The 26,491-nt window shown below is 36.0% G+C and overlaps 1 protein-coding gene across 5 annotated transcripts in view; it reads right to left on the reverse strand.

Moving 5' to 3' along the window:
- RABGAP1L (RAB GTPase activating protein 1 like) overlaps window positions 1-26,491 on the reverse strand; it is a 689,413-nt gene that overhangs the window by 591,747 nt on the left and 71,175 nt on the right. For all 5 annotated transcript variants that reach the window (XM_060132737.1, XM_060132738.1, XM_060132736.1 and 2 more), the window contains exons 4-7: window positions 23,561-23,771; window positions 20,252-20,426; window positions 12,163-12,320; window positions 10,788-10,898 (exon numbers count right to left, since the gene is read on the reverse strand). In XM_060132737.1, the coding sequence (XP_059988720.1) occupies window positions 10,788-10,898; window positions 12,163-12,320; window positions 20,252-20,426; window positions 23,561-23,771 (655 nt within the window). The remainder of the gene's footprint in view (window positions 1-10,787; window positions 10,899-12,162; window positions 12,321-20,251; window positions 20,427-23,560; window positions 23,772-26,491) is intronic.

Here is a 26,491-nt window from a genome sequence, read left to right on the forward strand (position 1 = left end):
ACTCCATGGCTTGGAAACATTTTCCTCAAGAAAATAACACAAGGAAAGGTACCTGTCAATCACTCATGCTATGAGGTATGGTACTTAACACTTCAACTTCTCACTATGTAGTGTTTGCTGCAAGCCAGAAAGCACAAATTAAGAACTGAAGCAGAATTTATTATCAAAACAGGCACATCTCTGAATCACTCTACAAATGATCAAACTGCTTTCTAATAATGATGTGTTTTATATTATATATATATATACTTTAATGTATATGTAGACTGTACTCCCCAAAATTAGGATCAGATAAAAGTGATTCATGGAAATTCTTTCTTCCTAGTAGTAATGGCCCATGTTACTCAGTACAAACAAAGCTGTATACTTAAAACAAATCTAGTAATTATACTCTGCTTGCTGTATCAATACATCATTCTGGTTCACACATCAAGCATCAGGGCAGATCCCTGGGAACAAAGTGATCTGACAGACATAAAACCCTGAAGCCAAAATTCTCTTCCCGACTAACCCTCCAAAAGGTCTGGAATTACCATCATTAGAACTCCACTTCTTGTTAGGGAGCTGTAAAGAGACCCATTTTCCAAATGTATATGGTATTATTTTCCCTGAATTATTTTATGACAAATTAAGAAGTAATACTTGGCAAAAATCAACTAGTCAGAAAATTAATACAGCAAGAAATGAAAAATTTCCCCCTCGCTTTTTGGGTATCTAGCAAAACCAGCAATCTATTCAAAGCATTGATGTGGGTGCTATATAATAGTGTTAGGGTATTTAAAATACTAAATAAAGCTTTAAAAATCCGCATCAATTTGTGGTATGTAAGAAAATCTTTTGCAGTATTTCTACACACGATGAGACCAAAACCCATGAAAATGCCAGCTGGAGAGGGACAGAGAAGATTGCTATCTCCACTTTGGAAACACCAGAAAGAGAATGACCTGTTCAGATCTGCTTTAACATTTTAACTGGAGCCTCTCAATAATAAGGCTTAGGCTGCTCTTCTCACACATTTCAGATTACAATCATCTTGCTTTCTCCTCTCAGCTCTTATTGTTGGTCTTCTCATCTACAAATCTATCAGCTTTTCTCCCAGGGCACGGTGCCCCTGGGTTTGAAGTCACTGAACAATCACTTGGATGCCCATCTATACTCTCACTTTCAAATTCTGCTGGAAATACACCAAAGAATGCCAATCCATTTATTTTCTAACTGGTTTGATTAATTTTAAACTTAGCACGTAATCAAAATTTAATTGGGTACAGTCTCTAAAAGTATACACTCAGAAGTCAGATGGCCTTGGTTTAAACCCTGGCTCTATCAGTTCCTGGCCAAGTGACCAAGTTACTTAATCTGATTAAGCCTCTGTCTTATCTTCTGCAAAAAAAAATAGGGTAATAATTAAAATGTTTTCCTCACATGTTGTTATGACAATTAAATTTTACAATGGCCATCACACAAAAATGTTAATATTATTTTCTTTCTTATGTACAGTTCCTAAATAAAGCTTAACTTGTAAAATCTAACACAGGTGACTGAAAAAAGCAAAAGAACATTAGAAATTTTCAAAATGTGAGAGCATTTTTCACATACACTCTAAACAGGTTAGGATTCTATTAGGTGCAATGTTCTATTACTCTCTGCACATTACAGTGAATGTAGTCAATACTCTTAACTTTATAAAATTTCTATATACTTTTTATTCATTTACTCAACAAGTTTTTAGAATGAAGTAGAGAGTAAGAATATTTATTCTAGACCAGATAGACTTGGTATTTAATTGTATAACCTTGAGAAAGCTATTTAACATCTCTGTGCCTCAGTTTCCCTGACTGTACAATGAAGATAATAGTACCTATACCTCATAAGTAGCACCTAGAACAGTGCTCAGCACAGAGAAAGTGCTAAGTAAGGACTAAGTAACTACAAAGCTCTGGTTCCTAGCACAGGGCTAGATATTGGAGATTCTGAGATAAATGACACAGTACTTGCCTTCAAAGGGGTTGAGACCAATAATCACAGTATAATTTGTCAAATATCTACACATGAGGAATGCTTGAACCCTTGAATGCACAGAGAAATAGATTTTTTCATGATAAACACTAATATTTTTAAAAACCAAAATACTGAAAATTAGCATTCAGAATGGCTGATGGGTACACTGCCGTTCAATATATTATTCTTTCTACTTGTGTGTATGTTGGAAATTTCACATAATGGGAAGTTGTTTTTAAAAATCATTTTCTCATAAAGTAAGCCAAAATTATGTAATTTGAAGGATTTACTTTCACACCGATATCTTTATACTATAAATGAACTTTGTCAGCAGCAATGCTTTAAAAATAAAAAAAAAACAAAAAAACCAGAGGTTAAGAATTCTCATGACAAGACTGCCACCTACTGGATTACCTTAAATTCCACTACATACATTTTGTGATTTAAACACATTAAGTACCACATATAATCCAATAAAAGGCAAGAGTTTCTTTTTTGAAAAAACAAAGATAAATCGAAGTATTTAAAAAATAGCCCATATCACAGGAAATTCTGTCTGCTATGTTGAACAAAGTATTCTTTGGGGAAGACCCATTAGCCTGAAGCAATCTCAAGTTAATTTTAGTTTGGATGTTTAGAGGTCATCTGACAGAATGTGTGAAAAAGGAGGCAAAAACACTTAACAGATTTGGTAATTACTGCTGAGCATATGAACCCATAGTTGTTAAATATTATCATCGACATTAATTATATTAAAATAAAAACAATATGTTAAGTGGTTATATATGGAATGAATTTTTTTAGCTATCTTAATGGTATACAAATGGTAGGTAAAATTCTGGCTTAGGTAGAATTTCTAATGATAATGATATATACTGATTCAAAAAGTGCTTTAACTCAAACAACTTGAGATAATGTGCTCTGGAAAAATGCCTTAAAATTATTCAAGAAGTAGCTTAAGTGATGATGGAGACACTAATGTCGAAGATTATTGTGGAGAGTCTGAATGAATTTGTCTTATGAACATGAGGGGGGAAAAAGCAACATTTCTAAGTTATTATGTATAATATATTTTAAAATGTATGCATAAATGTTTATCTAAGTTAACAAAGAAAACATAATTAGGTATCTGACTATTTCACCTATATTTCTATATTTAAGTTAATCCAAGACTGGATCAGACAAGAATTATGAATGAAAGCTAAACCAAGGAGGAAATTTTGATGAGAAGCAAGATATTTTCATGGGTCTCCCCACAAACTGCTTACTAGCTGCAAGGGAGGCAGGGGGGAAAAGGAATTACAATGGAGAAACCAGACATCTTGACTGGTAATCAAATTTAACATCACCAGAAAGGGACAGAGGGTTATCAAGCACCTCCAAATGTGATACACTGTGAAGGAGAGAACATCACCTATGCAAATAAACTATCTGAATTTAATCATGAGGAAATATTAGATAAACCCAAACTGAGCAATGTTATATTAAAAAGAGGGGAAAGGAGGAGTAGGAGGACATGGAGTTCATCTCTCTCCACGGATGCGGGGAAAGGAGGAGTAGGAAGACGTGGAGTTCATCTCTCTCCACGGATGCATCAGGAATATATTTATAGATGCAACAACTCTCATAGAACACTGGCTGAACACTAGCAGAAGACCTTGGACACCGGAAAGGACTGTAAAGATCCCTGCATAACTGGTACGAACAACTTGTGGGGGCTTGGTTCCTTGACTGGAACTGGGGCCTCAGACTCTGAGGTGGGAGCACCAAGTCCAGGACACTGGACCACTAGAGAATTCCTGGCTGCAGGGAAGATTAACCACCAAGACCTCTCACAGAGGCCTCTATCTGAATCCAAGACCCGGCTCCACTGAATTGCCAGCAGCCTCTAGCACTGGATGCCTCACATAAAACAACAAAGACAGGAACACAAACACACCCATCAGTACACAGACTACCTAAAGTCATACTAAGCTCACAGACACCCCAAAACACACCACCTGACACGGCCCTGTTCAACAGGGGGAAGACTCAACTCCACCCACCAGAACGCAGGCACAAGTCCATCCCAACACGAAGCCTACGCAAGCCACTGGACCAGCCTCACCACTGGGAGCAGAGCTAACAGAAGCAAGAGGAACTATGACCCTGCAGCCTAGGGAAAGGAAACCTCAAATACTGTAAATGAGACAAAATGAGAAGACAGAGAAATATCTTTCAGGCAAAGGAGCAAGATAAAAACACACAAGACTGAATAAATGAAGAGGAAATAGGCAAACTAGCTGAAAAAGAATTCAGAGTAATGACAGTAAAGATGACACAAAATCTCAGAAATAAAATAGAGAAAATACAGGAAATGTTTAACAAGGACCTAGAAGAACTAAAGAGCAAACAAACAGTAATGGACAATACAATAACTGAAATTAAAAATACGCCAAAAGGAATCAATAGCAGAACAACTGACGCTGAAGAACAGATAAGTGAGCAGGAAGATAGAATGGTGGAAATAACTGCCGCAAAGCAGAGTAAAGAAAAGGAATGAAAATAATGGAGGACAGTCTTAGAGCCCTCTGGGACAACATTAAGCGCACCAACATTTGAATTATAGGGGTCCCAGAAGAAGAAGAAAAAAAGAAAGGGTCTGAGGAAATATTTGAAGAGATTATAGTCAAAAACTTCTCCAACATGGGAAAGGAAATAGTCAATCAAGTCCAGGAAGTGCAGAGAGTACCATACAGGATAAACCCAAGGAGAAACACGCCAAGACACATATTAATCAAACTAACAAAAATTAAACACAAAGAAAAAATATTAAAAGCAGCAAGGGAAAAGCAACAAATAACATACAAGGGAATCCCCATAAGGTAAACAGCTGATCTTTCAGCAGAAGCTCTACAGCCCAGAAGGGAGGGGCAAGATATATTTAAAGTGATGAAAGGGAAAAACCTACAACCAAGATTACTCTACCCAGCAGGGATCTCATTCAGATTTGACAGAGAAATCAAAGGTTTACATACAAGTAAAAGTTAAGAGAATTCAGCACCAGCAAACCAGCTTTACAACAAATGCTAAAGGAACTTCTCTAGACAGGAAACACAAGCAAAGGGAAAAACCTACAGAAATAAACCCAAAACAATTAAGAAAATGGTAATAGGAACATACATATCAATAATTACTTTAAATGTAAATGGATTAAATGCTCCAACCAAAAGACACAGACTGGCTGAATGGATACAAAAACAAGACCTATACATATGCTGTCTACAAGAGACCCACTTCAGACCTAGGGACACATACAGACTGAAAGTGAGGGGATGGAAAAAGATAGTCCATAAAAATGGAAATCAAAACAAATCTGGAGTAGCAATATTCATATCAAACAAAATAGTCTTTAAAATAAAGACTATTACAAGAAACAAAGAAGGACACAACATAACGATCAAGGGATCAATCGAAGAAGAAGATATAACAACTGTAAATATCTATGCACCCAACATAGGAGCACCTCAATACATAAGACAAATGCTATAAGAGGGGAAATCAACAGTAACACAATAATAGTAGGGGACTTTAACACCCCACTTACACCAATGGATAGATCACCCAAGCAGAAAATAAATAAGAAAACACAAGCTTTAAATGACATATTAGACCAGATAGACTTAATTGATATTTATAGGACATTCTATCCAAAAACAACAGAATAGGACTTCCCTGGTGGCACACTGGTTAAGAATCTACCTGCCAGTGCAGGAGACATGGGTTCAAGCCCTGGTCTGGGAAGATCCCACATGCTGCGGAGCAACTAAACCCATGCACTGCAACTACTGGGCCTGCATTCTACAGCCCACTTGCCACAACTACTGAAGCCCGCAAGCCTAGAGCCCGTGCTCAACAACAAGGAGAAGCCACCACAATGAGAAAACCATGCCCCACAAGGAAGAGTAGCCACTGCTCGCCACAACTACAAAAGCCCACGCACAGCAACAAAGACCCAATGCAGCCAAAAAATAAATAAATAAATTTATTTTTTTAAAAAAAGCAGAATACACTTTCTTCTCAAGTGCACACGTAACATTCTCCAGGACAGATCGCATCTTGGGTCACAAATCAAGCCTTGGTAAATTTAAGAAAACTGAAATCATATCAAGCATCTTTTCCAACCATAACGCTATGAGACTAGATATCAATTACAGGAAAAAAAGTGTAAAAAAATACAAACACATGGAGGTTAAACAATATGCTGTTAAACAACCAAGAGATCACTGAAGAAATCAAAGAGGAAATCAAAAAATACCTAGAAACAAATGACAATGAAAACACGATGACGCAAAACATATGGGATGCAGCAAAAGCAGTTTTAAGAGGGAAGTTTACAGCAATACAATCCTACCTCAAGAAACAAGAAACACCTCAAGTAAACAACCTAACCTTACACCTAAACCAATTAGAGAAAGAAGAACAAAAAACCCCAAAGTTAGCAGAAGGAAAGAAATCATAAAGATCAGACCAGAAATAAATGAAAAAATAAATAACAGGAACAACAGCAAAGATCAATAAAACTAAAAGCTGGTTCTTTGAAAAAATAAACAAAATTGATAAACCATTAGCCAGACTCATCAGGAAAAAAAAAGACGACTCAAATCAACAGAATTAGAAATGAAAAAGAAGTAACAACTGACACCTCAGAAATACAAAGGATCATGACAGACTACTACAAGCTACTATATGCCAATAAAATGGACAACCTGGAAGAAATGCACAAATTCTTAGAAAGGCAAAACCTTGTGAGACTGAACCAGGAAGAAAAAGAAAATACAAACACACCAATCACAAGTACTGAAACTGAAACTGTAATTAAAAATCTTCCAACAAACAAAAGTCCAGGACCAGATCGCTTCACAGGCAAATTCTACCAAGCATTTAGAGAAGAGCTAACACCTATCCTTCTCAAACTCTTCCAAAATATAGCAGAGGGAGGAACACTCCCAAACTCATTCTATGAGGCCACCATCACCTTGATACCAAAACCAGACAAAGATGTCACAAAAAAAGAAAACTACAGGCCAATATCTATGATGAACATAGATGCAAAAATCCTCAACAAAATACTAGCAAACAGAATCCAACAGCACATTAAAAGGATCATACACCATGATCAAGTGGGGTTTATCCCAGGAATGCAAGGATTCTTCAATATACACAAATCAATCAATGTGATACACAATATTAACAAACTGAAGGGTAAAAACCATATGATAATCTCAATAGATGTAGAAAAAGCTTTCAACAAAATTCAACACACATTTATGATAAAAACTCTATAGAAAGTGGGCACAGAGGGAACCTACATGACATAATAAAAGCCATATATGACAAACCCACAGCGAACATCATTCTCAATGCTGAAAAACTGAAACCATTTCCTCTAAGATCAGGAACAAGACAAGGTTGTCCACTCTCACCACTATTATTCAAAATAGTTTTGGAAGTTTTAGCCACAGCAATCAGAGAAGAAAAAGAAATAAAAGGAATCCAAGTTAGAAAAGAAGAAATAAAACTCTCACTGTTTGCAGATGACATGATACTATACACAGAAAATCCTAAAGATGACACCAGAAAACTACCAGAGCTAATCAATGAATTTTGTAAAGTAGCAGGATACAAAATTAATGCTCAAAATTAAGGCTCCCAGACTTCAGACTATACTACACAGCTACAGTAATCAAGACAGTACGGTTCTGGCACAAAAACAGAAACACAGATCAATGGAACAGGATAGAAAGGCCAGAGATAAACCCATGCAACTCTGGTCACATTATCTTTGACAAAGGAGGCAAGAATATACAATGGAGAAAAGAGAGCCTCTTCAATAAGTGGTGCCAGGAAAACTGGACAGCTACATGTAAAAGAATGAAATTAGAACACTCCCTAACACCATACACAAAAATAAACTCAAAATGGATTAGAGACCTAAATATAAGACCAGATACTATATAACTCTTAGAGGAAAACATAGGAAGAACACTCTTTGACATAAATCATAGCAAGATCTTTTTTGATCCACCTCCTAGAGTAATAGAAATAAAAACAAAAATAAACAAATGGGACCTAATGAAACTTAAAAGCTTTTGCACAGCAAAGGAAACCATAAACAAGACAAAAAGACAACCCTCAGAATGGGAGAAAATATTTGCAAATGAAGCGGCTGACAAAGGATTAATCTCCAAAATCCACAGGCAGCTCATGCAGCTCAATTTCAAAAAAATAAACAACCCAATCCGAAAATGGACGGAAGACCTAAACAGACATTTCTCCAAAGAAGACTTACACATTGCCAACAAACACATGAAAAGATGCTCAACATCACTAATCATTAGAGAAATGCAAGTCAAAGCCAAAATGAGGTATCACCTCACACTGGTCAGAATGGTCATCATCAAAAAATCTACAAACAATAAATGCTGGAGAGGGTATGGAGAAAAGAGAACCCTCCTACACTGTTGGTGGGAATGTAAATTGATATAGCCACTATGGAGAACAGCATGGAGTTTCCTTAAACTAAAACTAGAACTACTATATGACCCAGCAATCCCACTACTGGGCATATACCCTGAGAAAAGCATAATTCAAAAAGAGTCATATACCACAATGTTCATTTCAGCACTATTTACAACAGCCAGGACATGGAAGCAACCTAAATGTCTATTGACAGATGAATGGATAAAGAAGATGTGGCACATATATACAATGGAATATTACTCAACCATTAAAAGGAACGAAATTGGGTCATTTGTAGAGACGTGGATGGACCTAGAGACTGTCATAAGAGTGAAGTAAGTCAGAAAAACAAATACCGTATAATAACGCATATATCTGGAATCTATGAAAATGGTACTGATGAACCTAGTGGCAGGGCAGGAATAAAGATGCAGATGTATAGGACAGACTTGAGGACACAGCGGGGGAAGGGGAAGCTGGGACTAAGTGAGAGAGTAGCATTGACATATATACACTACCAAATGTAAAATGGATGGCTAGTGGGAAGCTGCTGCATAGCACAGGGAGATCAGCTCGACGCTTTGTGACAACCTAGAGGGGTGGGATAGGGAGGATGGGAGGGAGGCTCAAGAGGAAGGGGATATGGGGATGTATGTATGTATATATATATATATATATATATATATATATATATATATATAGCTGATTCACTTTGTTGTACAGCAGAAACTAACACAACATTATAAAGCAATTATACTCCAATAAAGATGCAAAAAATAAATAAATATAGTGTAAAAAATAAAAAAAGAAATAAGAAAAATAAAAAGAGGGAAAGGGATGTATTCTTGAAAAATGTCCATTTTGATGGGACTTCCTGGTGGCACAGTAGTTAAAGAATCTGCCTGCCAATGCAGGGGACACAGGTTTGATCTGTGGTCTGGGAAGACCCCACATGCTGCGGAGAAACTAAGCCCGTGCACCACAACTACTAAGCCTGCACTCTAGAGCCCACAAGCCACAACTACTGAAGCCCGCGCACCTAGAGCCCATGCTCCACAACTAGAGAAGCCACCGCAATGAGAATCCTGCACACCACAACAGAGAGTAGTCCCTGCTCACCACAACTAGATAAAGCCCGCATGCAGCAACAAAGATCCAATGCAGCCAAAAATAATAGATAAATAAATTTATTTTTTTTAAAAAAAGTCCATGTTTTAAAAGAGAGAGAAAAAAAAAAAGAGAGAGAAAGACTGTGGAAATCTTTCCAAATTAAAGAAACCTAAAGACATATGGCAGCTAAATGCAATATCTGACCTTAATGTAAATCCTAAATTGGATGGGGGGAAAGGATGGTATTGGGTTAACCGACAAAATTAGAGACAAATAGTAGGTTAGATAAAAAGTATTGTATGAAAGCTAAGTTTACTGAGGTTGATACAAATAATGTGGTTAAATAAGAGATATTCGTATCCCTATTTTTAGGAAATATACATTTCCTAAGGAAGTAGATAGGGATAAAACACCATGATGTATGTAACTTACTCTTAAATTGTTTAGAAAAACAATCACGTGTCTGTGCGTGTGTGCCGGGGTGGAGGGAGGGAGAGAAAGACTGAGACACAGAGAGAGAGAGAGAGATTGAGAAAGTGGGTGCAAAGCAAATGGGGTAAAATGTTATTAATAAGTGATTCTGAGTAAAGAGCATGCAGGTATTCTCTGTACTAGGTTTTTTTTTCTTTTTTTTTAAGTCTTCTGTAAGTTTGAAATTACCTCTAAATAAAAAGATTAAAATATTGCTATGTCTACTGCTAACAGAAAAATTAAAATATAGACATAAATATATAAACGCATGCAGACACACGTGTGTGTATATATGTGCATGTGTGTTTATATATTTTAAAGATGTATCTCTTAAAAATTCTGATATCTCAGTAACTTAATGGACTTTTTAATAATCAAAATGAATGAGAAGTTAAGGTATTTGTCCTATATGTAAATAAGGGAGAGACAGAAAAAGCCCAAATAGGGTAGAAGCAGTTATTACTGATAAAACAAAGCCATTTCATGTTTATTTTCCCCATCAATTGACATTTTCAATGAACCAGTTATATCTAACTTATTTAAGTGGGGAAAGCATTAGGTTTCTCATTCTCATTTTTAAATGGAGAAACTGAAGCATGGTGAAAAGCCACAGTAAGTAATACAGCTGAGATTCAATAGTATGTCTCTTGAAACACAGTAACAATGTCAATACAAGTTTTGGTAGCATTTAGGAGCAAGCTGCTTACCTTTCAATAGCTAATTCTTTGTTAGAAAGTTGCTGCACTGTAATCACAACCTTCTTCTCTATTCCTTGTTTTAATTTGAAATAAAATTTATCTCTATCCTTAGGCACAGGACTGAAATATGCAAAAAGAAGAGGAATTAACAATAATTAAAAACAATAAAAAAGATCTCTCTTTCAAGGTTAGAATGAGCCAACAAACTATTTAAGCAACAACACCCTTATTCTTAAGCTATCCTAACTCTCATCTTGCCACAGAGTAACTACAAACTTTACAGTCAGCAAAACAGAGTTGTTATTAATTTTTAAACTGGGTTTACAAGAGCCTTATAATTTATCCCTAACGAGATTAAAAACAAAACTTTTTAAATGACATCATTTCAAATTTTAGTTTTTAAATTTTAACACATTTAGGAACATGGTTTATTTAATTACTTTTAAGACTGTCACATTTCTGGTTTAGCTGGTTGCATGAATGCCTTTAACACAGTGAAACCCAAGGCAAAAATTGAGAAGAGCTTACTTTTAAACATCTAGAGTTTGAGATGACTGTGACAAATCCAAGTAAATATAAATAAAAGATGAACAAAGAGGTACAGATCAGGGCAAGTTAAATTCTAGCCTAGGCCAGACTGACAATTCTCAAGAATTAGTTCATTAAAACAATAAGTGTCTAAAAAAAACAAAACAAAAACAGTTTAGTGTCTAAAATATAGGTTGCCTTATCTGAAAAGGAAAAATAACCTTTAGCAACTTATTTGACCTAAGACTCAATTTCTGTATCTGTAAAAAACAGGTAAAATACCTACCTAACAATTATGGTTAGAAACAAAGGCAAAGTAAAGGCCCATAACTGATCATTAAAGAGTATAACTGTTTCCTATTATCTGCCTATTTTTGAACTAAAGAAGAACATTCCAAATACACAGCAGAAGGAAATGGTTAATTAAATGATGGTCAAACCATACAATATACTACTGGTAACCATTAAAAATGATTTTAAGAATATTTTAATTGAAAAATTCTTATATCATGAAGTTAAAAGAAAAAACTATATATATATATACAACTGTATAAAAATACACCCTAGAAATCAAATATTAAAAGTGATTGTGGCTGACAAAACCATAGCTTTTTATTCTAATTTTATTATTTTACTAAATTTTCTACAGTAAATATCAGTATTTTAAAATATTAAGAAAATAATTTACATAAAATATCTGAAAAGCATGACAAAAGTGAACCATGCATTCACCAGTGAAATATTTCTTTATCATCCTAAAGCTTTATACCAACATTGCATATTCTGGAAACTTTAAATTAGCCAATATTATATTTCAGACACAATACCAATTTTTAATCTTTCCAAACAACCTCACCTAAAGTTTCCTTTTCCATCATCTTCTTTTACCTCCAAGGAGACACTGAAGGTAAATACATCACTGTCAGGGGTAGGAATAACTGAGTCTTTAACATCAGATACCTGTCTAGAAGACCGTTTGAAAGCTGTACAGAAACTATACAAAATTCTGCTTACCTAAAAGAATAGAAATGGAAACAATATTAGACAAAGATTTAACTGCATTTTGATAAAATTCTTTCCTAATTCTTGAATCTATAATTTCCCATAGTCACAATGCTCTTTAGCAGATAAAGTAAATATAGTCTAAGCATATACACACACACACACAGAGTTTGTAATATACAGTGTGTATATATACATAGTATAAGCATATATACACACACACAGTTGACCCCTAAACAACATGGGTTTGAACTGCACGGGTCCCCTTATATGCAGATTTTTTTCAACAGTAAATACTACAGTAGTATACAAGCCATGGTTGGTTGAAGTGGTAGATGCGGAAGAGTGGATAAGGAGGAACCGCTCATATAGAAGGCCAACTATAAATTATACATGAATTTTTGACTGCACAGAGGGTCAGCGCCCCTACGACATGCCACCCCCCAGCCCCAGCGCACTGTTCAAGGGTTAACTGTAGTTTGCTTCTTTCAATCTGGCATTTAAACACCAAAACAAAGACATTTAATTTAAAGTCACAAAAGAAGCTGTATGTATGTATAGATGTTTCTATGACCCCTAAGATACTATATTGCAATGAATGAAGCCTAAGATAATTACTAGAATGATACTGGCATCTAAACCTTCCCAATGAACACACACAAACAAGGTTTTAGCCCAAGGTGTCAATTTCTCTTTTCACTTCTCTCAGCTTCAGTGGGCTAGATCCTGAGGCATAGAATAAATACTGTTTTTTGCAAAAAGAAAACATGGTAGCATGATTTAAAGAGCTTCCAGTATTGTTACTCAATGTTGTTGTTGTATAAATGTGTCGTAGAATGAATGAATCCTGAAATGTTCTTATCTAATTTATTAGTATTAAGCCACCCTGGTGACTTTATATACACACACATATACATAAATATATGTATGTGTGTATATATATGGATGGCTTTTACTCCTCCCCTAAAGTGGAGGAGTACTCTACATCCCACACTCTTCCAGACGGTATTATCTTCCTTGGTTCCAAAAGAAGCATCATACCATCTCAAACTTGTCTGCTTCAAACACAAAAGAACTTCCAAATCTCTCAGGCCCCTCATGGGTTGAACAAATAAAAACAAGATGAAATAAGAAGGGTTTGAACAAAGTTCATATTTTCAAAATCTCACACTGGGAGGTACTAGTAAAGAAACTTCTCTGAATATTAAATCCTTCACTTTAGATAAAGTGAATTCAAATTATTCTTTGTATTAATCTAGGATTATAATATTTTATAATTTGCTTGAAATAAGAGCACTCATTAACAGTAGAATTTCTTCAAGTATGGGGGTCTTTCCTCAATATTCTATTTTTATTATATTCATACATTCTACCTTTTCTCACACATACATACTCTATCTAACACATTCAATGGTCCTCAAACTTCCAATGGCCACACTTATATCCAGTAATCAATGATTACCCTAAACTGCCTTTTCAGTGCCAAATCAATAGTTTTCTAAATTAACTGACTTACACAGGTTAACTGTATAAGAATGCTGCCTGCCAGCCTAAAGTTCAACTTCAATCAATAGCATCATATTTGTATCACTGCATTCGTAAAATTTTTTAATATGTTAAAGTTATCTCATTATAATTTTATATAAATGAGTAACAACAAAGCAGCAAAGGATTCATATTAATAATAACTGTAGACCTCAGATCTTATACAATTAAGACAATTATAAGTTCACTCATTCATTCAACCAATACTTTTTGAGTGCCTTCTGTGTACTAAGTATTATTCTAGGAGAGAGGGATACAGCTGTGTACATGGAGCTTTCATTTCAGCACATGTAAGTTGAATGTGCTTGGGGTGAATGGGAGGAATCATTAGGTAAGGCAAAAACAGATATGTTCAGCCTCAACTGGACCCTTATTGGACTTAGCTCAATAATTTAAATGTTATAGAGGAAAACAGAATCAAAGAACATGCTAGAAATAAGTCACTGAAGATTATGCCTTCAAGGTAAAGTGTAAACAGGAACTTTAAACTATTTTCAGTACTTTGAGTACTGCCTACTTCCTAACTCCAAATAAAATGTGACGTCTCTTATCTACATTTTATGTGTATTTAAGAAAACATTTTTAAGCATATTTTTAAGAAAACGTTATATGTGAAAACAGAATACCTGTACTTAGTTTTTGATACATTAGTAAAGTTAAACCCCAACCCTATTTATTATTTTTTCTTCTCTCCTATATTCTTCTATTTCATTTTCTTTGTATCAGAGCTGTCCACAAGCCTACACATCATGCCACACCAAAAAAAACGTCAAAGAACTTGACGAATTCTAAAGTAGATGGGCAAGGCTCAGGAATGTCTTTTGAAAAAGGCTAAGCATATAGGGCTGAGCCAGAGTGGTAGAGAATGATGGGGGGGAAATCAGCCTACACCTTTCTCTCTTCTTGGAGGAAGGACACAACAGTACCTTAACAGCAATCAAACTGCATTTAATCCTGACCAGTCTTAGAAGTTGCTATTTCCAACAACAAGGTTAAAATCATTTGTGACTTCTAGAGTCTGTGAATAAGCTGGAATGATGATCCAAGAATTGGTAAGGTAGAGTACCTTCAAAAACGATGATTATCAATGTCTATAGTTATTGGAACAAATTGGGTAACCAATTTCATCATGAAAAAATTTAAAACATAATACCACGGAAAACATTTCTATACACGTCACAATATTAAATACACACACAAACACACATGCACACACAATAATCTAGAACAGGCATTTTCTTTGCAGAAGTCAAAAGGTTTATTGACAAATAATACAGTACAATTTTTCCCCAGAGGCAGTACCTACCTACAGAAAGCATTAGTTAAACACAAAACTATCTCTTGGAGTTGTTGTTTTTGAAGAGGTGGGCAGGAGGACACGTGTAGATATGTGGAAAGGAGACAAACCAAAATCTTAATTCTGATGGAATTCTGAGTAACTTTTATTTTCTTTTGTATTTCAGTATATTCCAAATTCTCAATTATTACACATTAACAGTCCAAGAAATGCTATTAAATGAAATGTTTACTTAAAATAAGTAATACAGGGGGACTTCCCTGGTGGTCCAGTGGTTAAGAATCCACCTTCCAATGCAGGGGACGCAGGTTTGACCCCTGGTCAGGGAACTAAGATCCCACATGCAGAGGGGCAACTAAGCCTGTGCACTCTAGAGCCTGCACCACAACTAGACAGCCTGCATGCCGCAACTCCTGAGCCTGCGTGTCGCAACTAGAGAGAAGCCCGCATGCCACAACAAACAGCCCGCACACCACAACAAAAGATCCCATGTGCCGCCTGTTGGTGGGAATGTAAATTGATACAGCCACTGTGGAGAACAGTATGGAGGTTCCTTAAAAAACTACAAATAGAACTACCATATGACCCAGCAATCCCACTACTGGGCATATACCCTGAGAAAACCATAATTCAACAACAGTCATGTACCAAAATGTTTATTGCAGCTCTAGTTACAATAGCCCGGAGATGGAAACAACCTAAGTGTCCATCATCGGATGAATGGATAAAGAAGATGTGGCACATATATACAATGGAATATTACTCAGCCATAAAAAGAAATGAAATTGAGCTATTTGTAATGAGGTGGATAGACCTAGAGTCTGTCATACAGAGCGAAGTAAGTCAGAAAGAGAAAGACAAATACCGTATGCTAACACATATATATGGAATTTAAGAAAAAAAATGTCACGAAGAACCTAGGGGTAAGACAGGAATAAAGACACAGACCTACTAGAGAATAGACTTGAGGATATGGGGAGGGGGAAGGGTAAGCTGTGACAAAGCACGAGAGAGGCATGGACATATATACACTACCAAACGTAAGGTAGATAGCTAGTGGGAAGCAGCCGCATAGCACAGGGAGATCAGCTCAGTGCTTTGTGATCGCCTGGAGGGGTGGGATAGGGAGGGTGGGAGGGAGGGATATGCAAGAGGGAAGAGATATGGGGACATATGTATATGTATAACTGATTCACTTTGTTATAAAGCAGAAACTAACACACCATTGTAAAGCAATTATACTCCAATAAAGATGTAAAAAAATAAAAAATAAAGTATCTGGGAAGTGACCCCCACATTAAAAAAAAAAAAAAAAGATCCCATGTGCCGCAACTAAGACCCGACCCAGCCAAATAAATAAATAAATATTAAAAAATAAATAAAAAATAAAATAACATAGCAAATTCTTCTAAGATAAAGCCTTTTCACTAATATTGGTGAAAAAGGAGCAACTCTTTTAAAAACATTTATCAAGAAAATGTTCACCCAAAAAAGTAAATGTAGAAAAGTTATCCTATAAAAGATACCCAGAAAAATATGTGTTAAAATTTTAAAAACAACTTGCTCAAATATATTACTAATTGAAAGGAGCTAAAACAAGAGGCAATCATACAAGAACTTTTTTAATTACAAAAATCAATTTATTTGAGAAAAACAATATAACTTCTAAATTAATTTCCAAAATAAGGCATTTTGCTAAAATACCATCTCAATAAATATATGTTTAGCAATAATATTTTCTCATACAAGGAATTAGGTTTTCTTTTATATAGTAGTGTACCAACAACCCTAAAAAAACCAATGCATTAAGAGTAAAGATGTTCCTAATGATACCCTTGGTATTATGAAATACCTCTGAATGCCTGTAACACCAGCTGATAAAAACCTGCTTCTAAAACACAACACTGAGAATTGATAATAATGGTAAGTATTGTCATAACATACAAACAAACAGCAAAATCTGTTTTGAAGAAAATGGTTACACTGAGTAGTAGAAATAAATTCTTAAAGAGAGTCAACTAATTATCTTTAAAAGCAGTTTTGTGTAATATATTCATAAAGATGCAACAAGAATAGATGCCTCTCTGGCTTTTTGCACTGTGCTTTCTGATACTCTGCTCTGTCTGTAATTCTTCAGCAGAACTCTAGCACATCATTCTCCCTGCACAAAGATCATCAGCATCAAGATACTTCTGGCTGGATTCCCCAACTCTTTTGCCATAGATAATTGAGATCCACTCCAGCAGAGTCCCACAGAAGAACAGCCAAGGCAATAAATCAAATGTGTCCTAACCCTTCTGTGGGAACCCCTAATCCTTGTGTCACAGGTCCAACAAAGCCATCACCCTCACTGGGCTTCCCCTCTACCACTGTTGGTGTCTGCTGCTTGTGGCATATTATGGTGAAATAAGAGCACATCAAAGAGATAACTGGTAGTGGCAGCCACGCTGCTACTCCCTCTTGAGAAGATGTCTTCTTGCCTTTAACTGACAAACTTCTTCAAATCTCATCCAGGGACTCTGCAAACAATGGAAAACAAATTAATGCCACTGTTGCATGGTACATATTTAAGCAATAAGAATGTCAGTCATCTGTTCCTGAGCTATCTTTGCCAATTGTCTGTGTCCATTGAGGGACCCAAATACTAAGGACTAATGTTGTCCCTTCACCACATAACAAGAAACTTCCAGGAACCAGATAACTAGACAACCAGTAAATGCAACAAAAAGACAAGTAATTATTTTTTGAGGCGAGAGAGGAAGATGTCAGACATTCTATAAAAGGCATGAGTAAAACCCAAAGGTTGCTGGAATGCAAGCTATATGACCGAGAAATGCCTTTATAAAGCATGATTGAAAGGTAAAAATCTATATTTACTTTTTATAATAAAGCAACAGGAAAGCTGTGACTGAAAATTAAATGGGTCTTCAGAGTCATAAACTTCCTTAGGAAACCAGCTTCATCATCTGTTCTCTCAGCCTTTGGATAAGGAAAGGGTAACCATAAAATTTGTCAGCCAAACCAGAGCACTTTTGAGAATAAAATGAAGTGCTTTAATAATATACTTGGACAACAGGCATAAACTAGGACTGCTCCAGGCAAAGAGGAGCATAAGGTCACTAGTCTAAATAAATACCATCTATGTTATGGAAATGTCATGAGTATCAAGTAAATGCTTAGTGCAGTGCCAGGCATAAGCCCTATATTTATACCGGGTTGTTATAGAAATGATCTCTCATAATAAAGTTCAATGAAAACTGTCATTTATTTCTCCTTCAAACAATGAATTTTACCACCAATGTCCCAGAATGTAACACTTTGAAAAATTTACTCAAAAAATTAAATAATAAATGGTTATCACTTTATCACAACCTACAATGTACCAAATATCCTCTCCAGAAATACAATTAATCCTGTTTAATACTATATCCAAAATGGTCAGGCCAAGAATTCCCCCCCAGTTTTATCCACTGCTTACCCACTGTTAAAGCTCTCAAAAATGACAAATATCCCCCCCCATAAACAAGTAGATGCTATAATCCAAAAAGAGAGTTTCATACCATCACAGTTATGAAAAATGCTTGCAACCAGGTGCCTTTCAATTTCCTTCTACAGCAGTGTTTCTGCCTCTCCAAGCAGCAGGTTCTCCAATTCTTCAAAGTTCTCTTTCTTACTGTTGAGCACCAGTTATCCAGAATCCACACAGGTATGCTAAATGACGGTTGCCAACATGAAATGCCAGGTCTCTACCATCTGCTTCCCCACCTCTGTAGTGGAGTTGTAAGGATCAGAAATAGACCCCCCAATTTACAAACACACACACATTCTTTCAACATATTTATATCCACTGCCTCCTACGTGCCAGGCATACTTGTACTCATTCACTCTACCTATCACACACTTGGCCAAGTAGTCAGTATAGGTATAGGTATAGGTATTATGTATGTGTGTGTAGGTATATATACATACACACATTGGGATGAAACAGATTCAGAACTATATAAAAAACAAACAAAAAGAAACAAATTTGAACTTCTTACACAGGCATGGTTCTGACAGAGAACTTCTATGTCTGTACATGTTCATTTTAGTGTAAAAAAGTTAATCACCAGGGCATAATAACAACTGACATACCCCTCACGCTTCGTATCAGACACACAGAAATCTACATTTCTATGAGTTCCCATGTTGTGGCCAGAAATAAACTCTCAGAACTCCTGTTAATATAATGGTTTATTTATGTTTCATAGTAAAGAGAAAATAGAACAACTGCTACTTTCAGCATTTTCTGCTGACAATTTATATTTCCAAAAGCAAACACACCTGAGACCTTGCCCATCCAAATCCATTTAATAATGCCTTTGAAATGGTTGTATAAGTACTAAAGTTCTAAAAGTGCGAATTATTTTTAATTTGGGGAGAAATCAATAGATACAGAAAAGAAGGCAATTTCTCCATGTATGTAACAGCCATTTGATTCTGAGTCTAAGAATAAACTACCATTTAATAATTGGTAAGAGGAACTCACTGGCATCTTCAAAGGACTACAAGTTGACAACCCTGCTGTATGGGAGCATTTGTATTTATAATTAATACCAGTTCTATAGAGCAAAAGCCAGCCTCTGAATGAATGCACATAATAAATGATCACCAGTGAAAATCACAGACATCTATGAAACAATCTTACTGCAGTATCTAAGTGAAAGGCCCAGCAGAGAAACAGGTATTGTTACAGACATTTTTTAAAGTCACACAGACCAACCAACTTAGGCAAAACAATAAAAGGGGCAAAAATATTCTTCCTTTCTAAGTCTGAGCAATTACTACCATGGTGGGGTGGGAGGAAAGCTTATCAAGGGGGAGTTTTCTGTTACATATGTTAAACTGAGAGAACCACTTTAGTGCACAGTTATCAGATTTAGCTTTCCATATGCGGCTCTATGCCATTATAAATATTAACTTTCTCTTCAGAAAGATACTCCAAATTCATGTAATATGGTATATGGTCATACATACTAAATTATATGACAGTGAAATTAGAGTTTGAAAATATTACCCTAATTCATCTCAATAGCGAATTGCTACAACATATTATACTTACTGCCTCTTTAATTTCACAGGAGAAAACATGTATCTGGAATTCTTCTGAGCCATGGGAACTCTCTGTAAATGCAAAGCAATTGCTCTCTACTGTCCCATCATGTCCACGTGCACAGAATAACACCTTATAAATTGGAAAAGATGCTATCTCCATGTTGTTGGATTGGTCTATGATTCTGCAGAACAGTGATGAAAAATGAGATAAAATATTAACTATCAAAGAACAAAGGCAAACACTTTTACTATGCCAATAACATACAAAATAACTATCTTAAAAATCACAAAAATAAACTGGTACTAATAAAGCAAGAAATCAGTTATCTTCATATTTTTGCTATACACAAACACACAAATTCTTCAACTTCTTTTGACAATTACTTCATTTTTTTGTCCTATGATCGAATTCATTTACTTTCAAAGCCAAGTATACACTGCCTGGTAAAATCGATGTCACGCATCCCTAAATGCTAGTCTTGTTCTGTTATGGCAAGAGGAATGCCAGTAAAAAATAGCACAGACCATCTCTGGAGAGTTCATTTCTATTTAAAGCAGCACCTGTAAGTTTATCCAAGTCCAGGTCATTCATCGTTCAACAAAGACTTCTCTTACCCTAAAAAAGGTCAGAGTGGTTCCAAAGATAAACTTAACAATGGAATTTAAGAGGTAAAAGGAGTTTGTGGGACTTAGGAGCAAATATTTCTCTGACTTTCCCTGTACAAATCCTAAGCCCTAGTTTGATCCAAAACCTCAAGACCACCTCAGGATCTCAAATTGTAGAACTGAGGGGGACCTACTAGGAATAGAGAGGCAAATCAAAACACTAAGTCTTTGTTAAGGTATGTTTGGCACTTTGAAACTCAATAAATACAAATATCAAAATGCCTTTTACTGTTAAGAGATATCATACAAACAATATACCTACAAAACGCTTTCCTGAAAAAGTCAAAGCATTTTTACCAAAACCTTGTAAATTTATATTGCTATTATTTTGGTGCTTAGAACTTTTCTCACATTCTAAACTTCAGAGAATGAGGCAAATCAGAAAGGGTTTGGAAAAGATTATCAGTCTTCAGAGAATAGTATAGGTTCAAGACACATTCAACCTAATTTCCCAGACCTGGTTCATTTATTTGTTCATTCAGCAAATGTTTACTAAAAACCTGCTATGGACCAATACTGCTCTAGACAGTACTATCAGACAGAAGCTGTAGCAGGAAAAAATACCAATAACCTGCCCCCATGGAACTTATATTCTAGTGAGGAAGACAGACAATAAACAAATAAGCAAATAAATATATAATACCAAGTCAAAGAAAAGTTCTATGAAGGAAAAAAGGCCCAGTAAAAAGAAAGAGGGATAGTTATGATATGATCAAAGGAGGATTCTTTTGACAATTTGGCAGTTTCTTACAACACTAAATATACCCATACTATAGGATCTAGCAATTACACTCCTTGGTGTTTATTCAAATGAGTTAAAAACTTACGTCTACACAAAACCCCGCACACAGATGTTTACAGAAGCTTTATTCATAATCGCCAAAACTTGGATGCAATCAGAATGTCCTTCCATAGGCAAATGGAAAAATAAACTGTGGTACACCCAGACAATAGCATATTATTCAGCACTAAAAAGAAATGAGCTATCAAGCCAGAAAAAGACGTGTAGGAACCTTAAATGTCTATTATTAAGTTCAAGAAGCCAATCTGAAAGGGCTACTTATTACATGATTCTAACTACATAATTTACTGGAAAAGGCAAAACTATGGAGACAGTAAAAAGATCAGTGGTTGCCAGCGGTTGCAGGGAGGGACAGATGATCAGGCAGAAGGCAGGAATTTTCAAACAGTGAAAGTACTCTGTGTGATATTCTACTGGTGGATACATGTCATTATATATTTGTCCAAACCCATAGAATGTACAACACCAAGAGTGAACCCTAAGGTAAACTATGGACTTTGGAAAATTATGTCAATGTAGGTTCATCAACTGTAACAAATGTGGGGACTTCCCTGGTACTCCAGTGGTTAAGAATCCGCCTTCCAATGCAGGGGACATGGGTTCGATCCCTGGTCCAGAAACTAAGATCCCACATGCCGTGGGGCAACTAAGCCAGCGCGCCACAACTACAAAGCCCACATGTGCACTCTGGAGTCCGCGCACCACAACTACAGAGCCCACACGCTCTGGAGTCCGTGCACCACAACTAGAGAGCCCGCGCGCTGCAACAAAGAGCCCACGCGCCTCAACGGAAGATCCCATGTGCCGCAACTAAGATCCAATGCAGCCAAAAATAAATAAACAATTTTAAAATAAATTAAAAATTGTAACAAATGTACAATGTGGAAGAGGATGTTGATGGTGAGAGGTGTGTTTGGGGGAGGTGGAGGGATGCACATCTGGGATATGGGAAATCTCTGTACTTTGTGTTCAATTTTGCTGTGAACCTAAAAGTGATCTAAAAAATAAACCCTTTTAAGAAAAACAGGAAGGAAGAAAAAGAAGCCTTCTTTTGATAAAAAGGTTTCTTGAGGTGAAACCGGAGAGAAGTGAAAAAGCCACTGGAAAACCAAGGAAAGCTTGTTTAGGCAGAGTAAAAAGACTACACAAAAGCCCTGAGGTAGGAATCCTGACTGATAGGCCCTGAGGCAGGATTCATGACTGTGTTTGAGAAAGAACAAAGAGGCTACTATGACTGGAATGTAGCAAATGAATGAAGTGAATGAATGAATGAAGTAAATGTAGTGAAAGAAGTGAGAGGGCGAAGGAGGGAGGGAAGAGAGGGGAGAAGGGCAGAAGATCAGGTCAAAGCAGATCATCAGGGCCAGACATGGTAAGAATTTCAAATATAATCACAAGCGTGATTGGAGGCTACTGGAGGGCTGAATGTAGGAAAATAACAGTTATCTGATTTACATTTAAAGAAATTCAAGGTTCAGATGACATTAAGTATTATTCCTAGTGAAGCATGTGAGAAAAAGCCATTTTGCTTCTTTCCAGTCTGACATAAAGAGCTTGAAATCTAGGGATCACTCTAGTTTTCTGAACCACTGTTACATGACAAGGTGAAACACAAATCATAGGTATTTTGACAGTTACAGTTGCATTTATAGTATTCTAAGCAAATTTTACAAATGCCCCTTGCAAATAAGGAATACAGTCTAAACCTAAACATGTTTACTTTGCATGGCTACAGAGTAAAAGTGAATTCAGAGTAAGTCCAAGGCCTCACTTATGATAAAATATCACCACCACTACCCAAAAAAACTTCACACATGTCTAAGGGGGTAATAAGGGATTAGAGCTTACCTCACAGAACCTTCCGGAACATTTGGCACATAAAGAGTAACAGGAAAGGGGTGCTGACTGGAAGATTTCATAGTTGCCATTGCCCGTAAAGCCTCCACTTCATTACGTGGGGAAGAAACCTTCATACATCCTAAGTAGGTCAGTTTGTTAAATAAAACACTATCTTCTTCAGGTATTCCACTTGGAGAAGATGGTCTGGGTGTAGAAATTTCTGAAGAAAAAAAAAAAAAGAAACACTCAAAAGTTAATATAAAACTTCACAGTATAATTTCATCTATTGCCCAAAAACAAATGAAAAATTGCAAATAAAATTTAGGTCTCTCTGTGTTTTCATTTCTTTTAATGTTTATCCAACATCTTAACTTAGAGTTTTGGAACTGGCCATTTTGTACTTCAGATCTCTCAAAGTATTATCTATGACTTCTTTAGAGGAAAAGAAAAAAGAAATTCTAAGCTTTGTATTTTAAAAAATCAAAAATACGGAGTTCAAATGATATAAAACAATAAGGAGAAAAGACTACACTAAAGACAGTGTGAATTCTCCTAAAACGAATGAGAATTAAACAAAACTAAAATCAGTTAAAAGTGTCTCTGGTAAAGATCCTGCATAGCACCAAATTTATTAATCAGCCTAAATTCCTCAGCAAAAGTCAACAATGTTAAAATGTTCCATCTCACACTAATACCAACAAAGTCAAGCTCCTTATTTTTCTCCTTCCTAGCTTGCTGGCTTCTATAAAATATGTAAGTATTTCAATGAAAAATTTTTCCTCAAAATAATTATTTTGATGAATTCTCCTATGATTGCTTCCCCAAATTCTTTAAAAAAAAAAAAAAAAAACCACTTTAATTCTAAACACAGCATGCATGTAGCAAAGTCCCAACTGTGGTTAGAGAGTATTTATCTGCATATATCAGGTAGTATAAAGCTTCCCCTTTGCCACTCTCCCCATCCCCACCTAAAAACCCACATTCAGCTAATCTCCAACTCTTCCTGCTACCCACATCCACGCTGTACAAAATTAAGCAGCCTGTCTCACCCAAACTAGATCCTTGTAACATGCTCTAACTCTCATTACCAGGATTACACTTACAGGATATTAATAAATAATTCACAAAAGCCATTCCCAACCTCCCCACTCCAGCTCTCAAATATTATACTAAATCATGCACCCTTCACCACTTCTTTTCTATTGAAAAACTAAAGCTATTCATATGAAGTACTTCATCTACCATGTTCTTCAATCACTGAAACATGTTTTCTCCACTTTTGAATCAGTTCAATGTATATATTTCAAAAGGGACATATAAAAAACTACAAATACATTTTAAGGCTGAATACAAACATGTTTAGAATATACATATATACATATATGCATTTTTGTTAATTTAGCAAGTACTTATGCAAAAACAATTATTTGCAAGATCGTATGGTAAAACTGTGCTTTGGTGACTGATGAACACGGTAGATCAAGTAGTTCAAATTGTCTAACGTATGTGTAACTGGAATTCTACAAAAGAGGAAAAGGTGGGGAAAAAGCTTTCTGAAGAAATAAATGTTTTACAAAATCTGTGTAGCTCACAGATTCATGAAACTCTGTATACCCCAAATACAAAAACAATACATAAATGGATCCAAAAAAGACAGATGACAAAATTGTAGACAAGACCGTTAAAGTAACTATTATAACTATGATAGAGGAATTAAAGAAAAACACCTAACAAAAGAAGGAGAAAAATGGAAGACAGAAAAAAGAACCAAAAGAAATTCTAGAGCTAAAAAATGCAAGATCTGAAATGAAATATTCCCTGGGTGGATATAACAACTAATTCTAATTTGCATAAGAAAACAAGAATATTAAAGAAGATCCTTGGGTTAAAGGAAAATGATACTAGAGGGAAACTGAAGAGCACCGAAAGTTATAAATATGAGGGAACGACTTTTTCCTTGCTGTTTAATTTCTTTAAAATACAGCAGACTGCTGGTCATCCCCATTTGGAAATCTTATTAATCATTATGTCCAAAATTGAATTCATTAGATGTACACTGAACTATTCATGCCTTGAATAACTCTTGAATCCATCCCACTTTTCTTTGGCCCCATAGTCATTACCCAAATTACTACAGCAGTAACCTCCAGTCTTTCTTTCCTCCAATTTATTTTCCACACTGCAGCCACCAAGATCTTCCATAAAGATAAAAGAAAGAAGAACTTCCATGGTGGCACAGTGGTTAAGAATCTGCCTGCCAATGCAGGGGACATGGGTTCAAGTCCTGGTCTTGGAAGATCCCACATGCCGTGGAGCAACTAAGCCCGTGCACCACAACTACTGAGCCTGCGCTCTAGAGCCCGTGAGCCACAACTACTGAGCATGCATGCCACAACTACTGAACCCCGCAGGTCTAGAGCCGGTGTTCTGCAACAAGAGAAGCCACCGCCATGAGAAGCCAGTACACCACAACGAAGAGCAGCCCCCGCTCACTGCAACTAGAGAAAGCCTCCGTGCAGCAACGAAGACCCAACACAGCCAAAAAATTAATTTATTTATGTATAAAAATAAATAACTAAATAAAATAAAATGCCAAAAAAAAAAGATGAAAGAGAGAGAGGGAGGGAGGGAGGAAGGGAGGGAGGAAGGGAGGGAGGGAGGAAATAAACAGATATACCACACAAACACTAATTATAAGAAAACCAGAATGGATATATTAATATCAGAAAAATCAGACTTCAAAACAACAAACAGTAACAGGAGAAAAAGAGACATTTCACAATGATAAAAGGGTCAATTTATAAGGAAAACATAATTTAAAAAGTGGCTATGCCCCTAATACCAGAGCTTCAAAAAACTTGAAGCAAAAACTAGCAGAACTGAAGATCCTCAAACTGAACCAGTCAAATTGAAGTAACAAGTCTGCTATAGCTTCTATGT

Source organism: Lagenorhynchus albirostris, chromosome 2 (assembly GCF_949774975.1).
Source record: "Lagenorhynchus albirostris chromosome 2, mLagAlb1.1, whole genome shotgun sequence".
NCBI classification, from domain to species: domain Eukaryota; kingdom Metazoa; phylum Chordata; class Mammalia; order Artiodactyla; family Delphinidae; genus Lagenorhynchus; species Lagenorhynchus albirostris.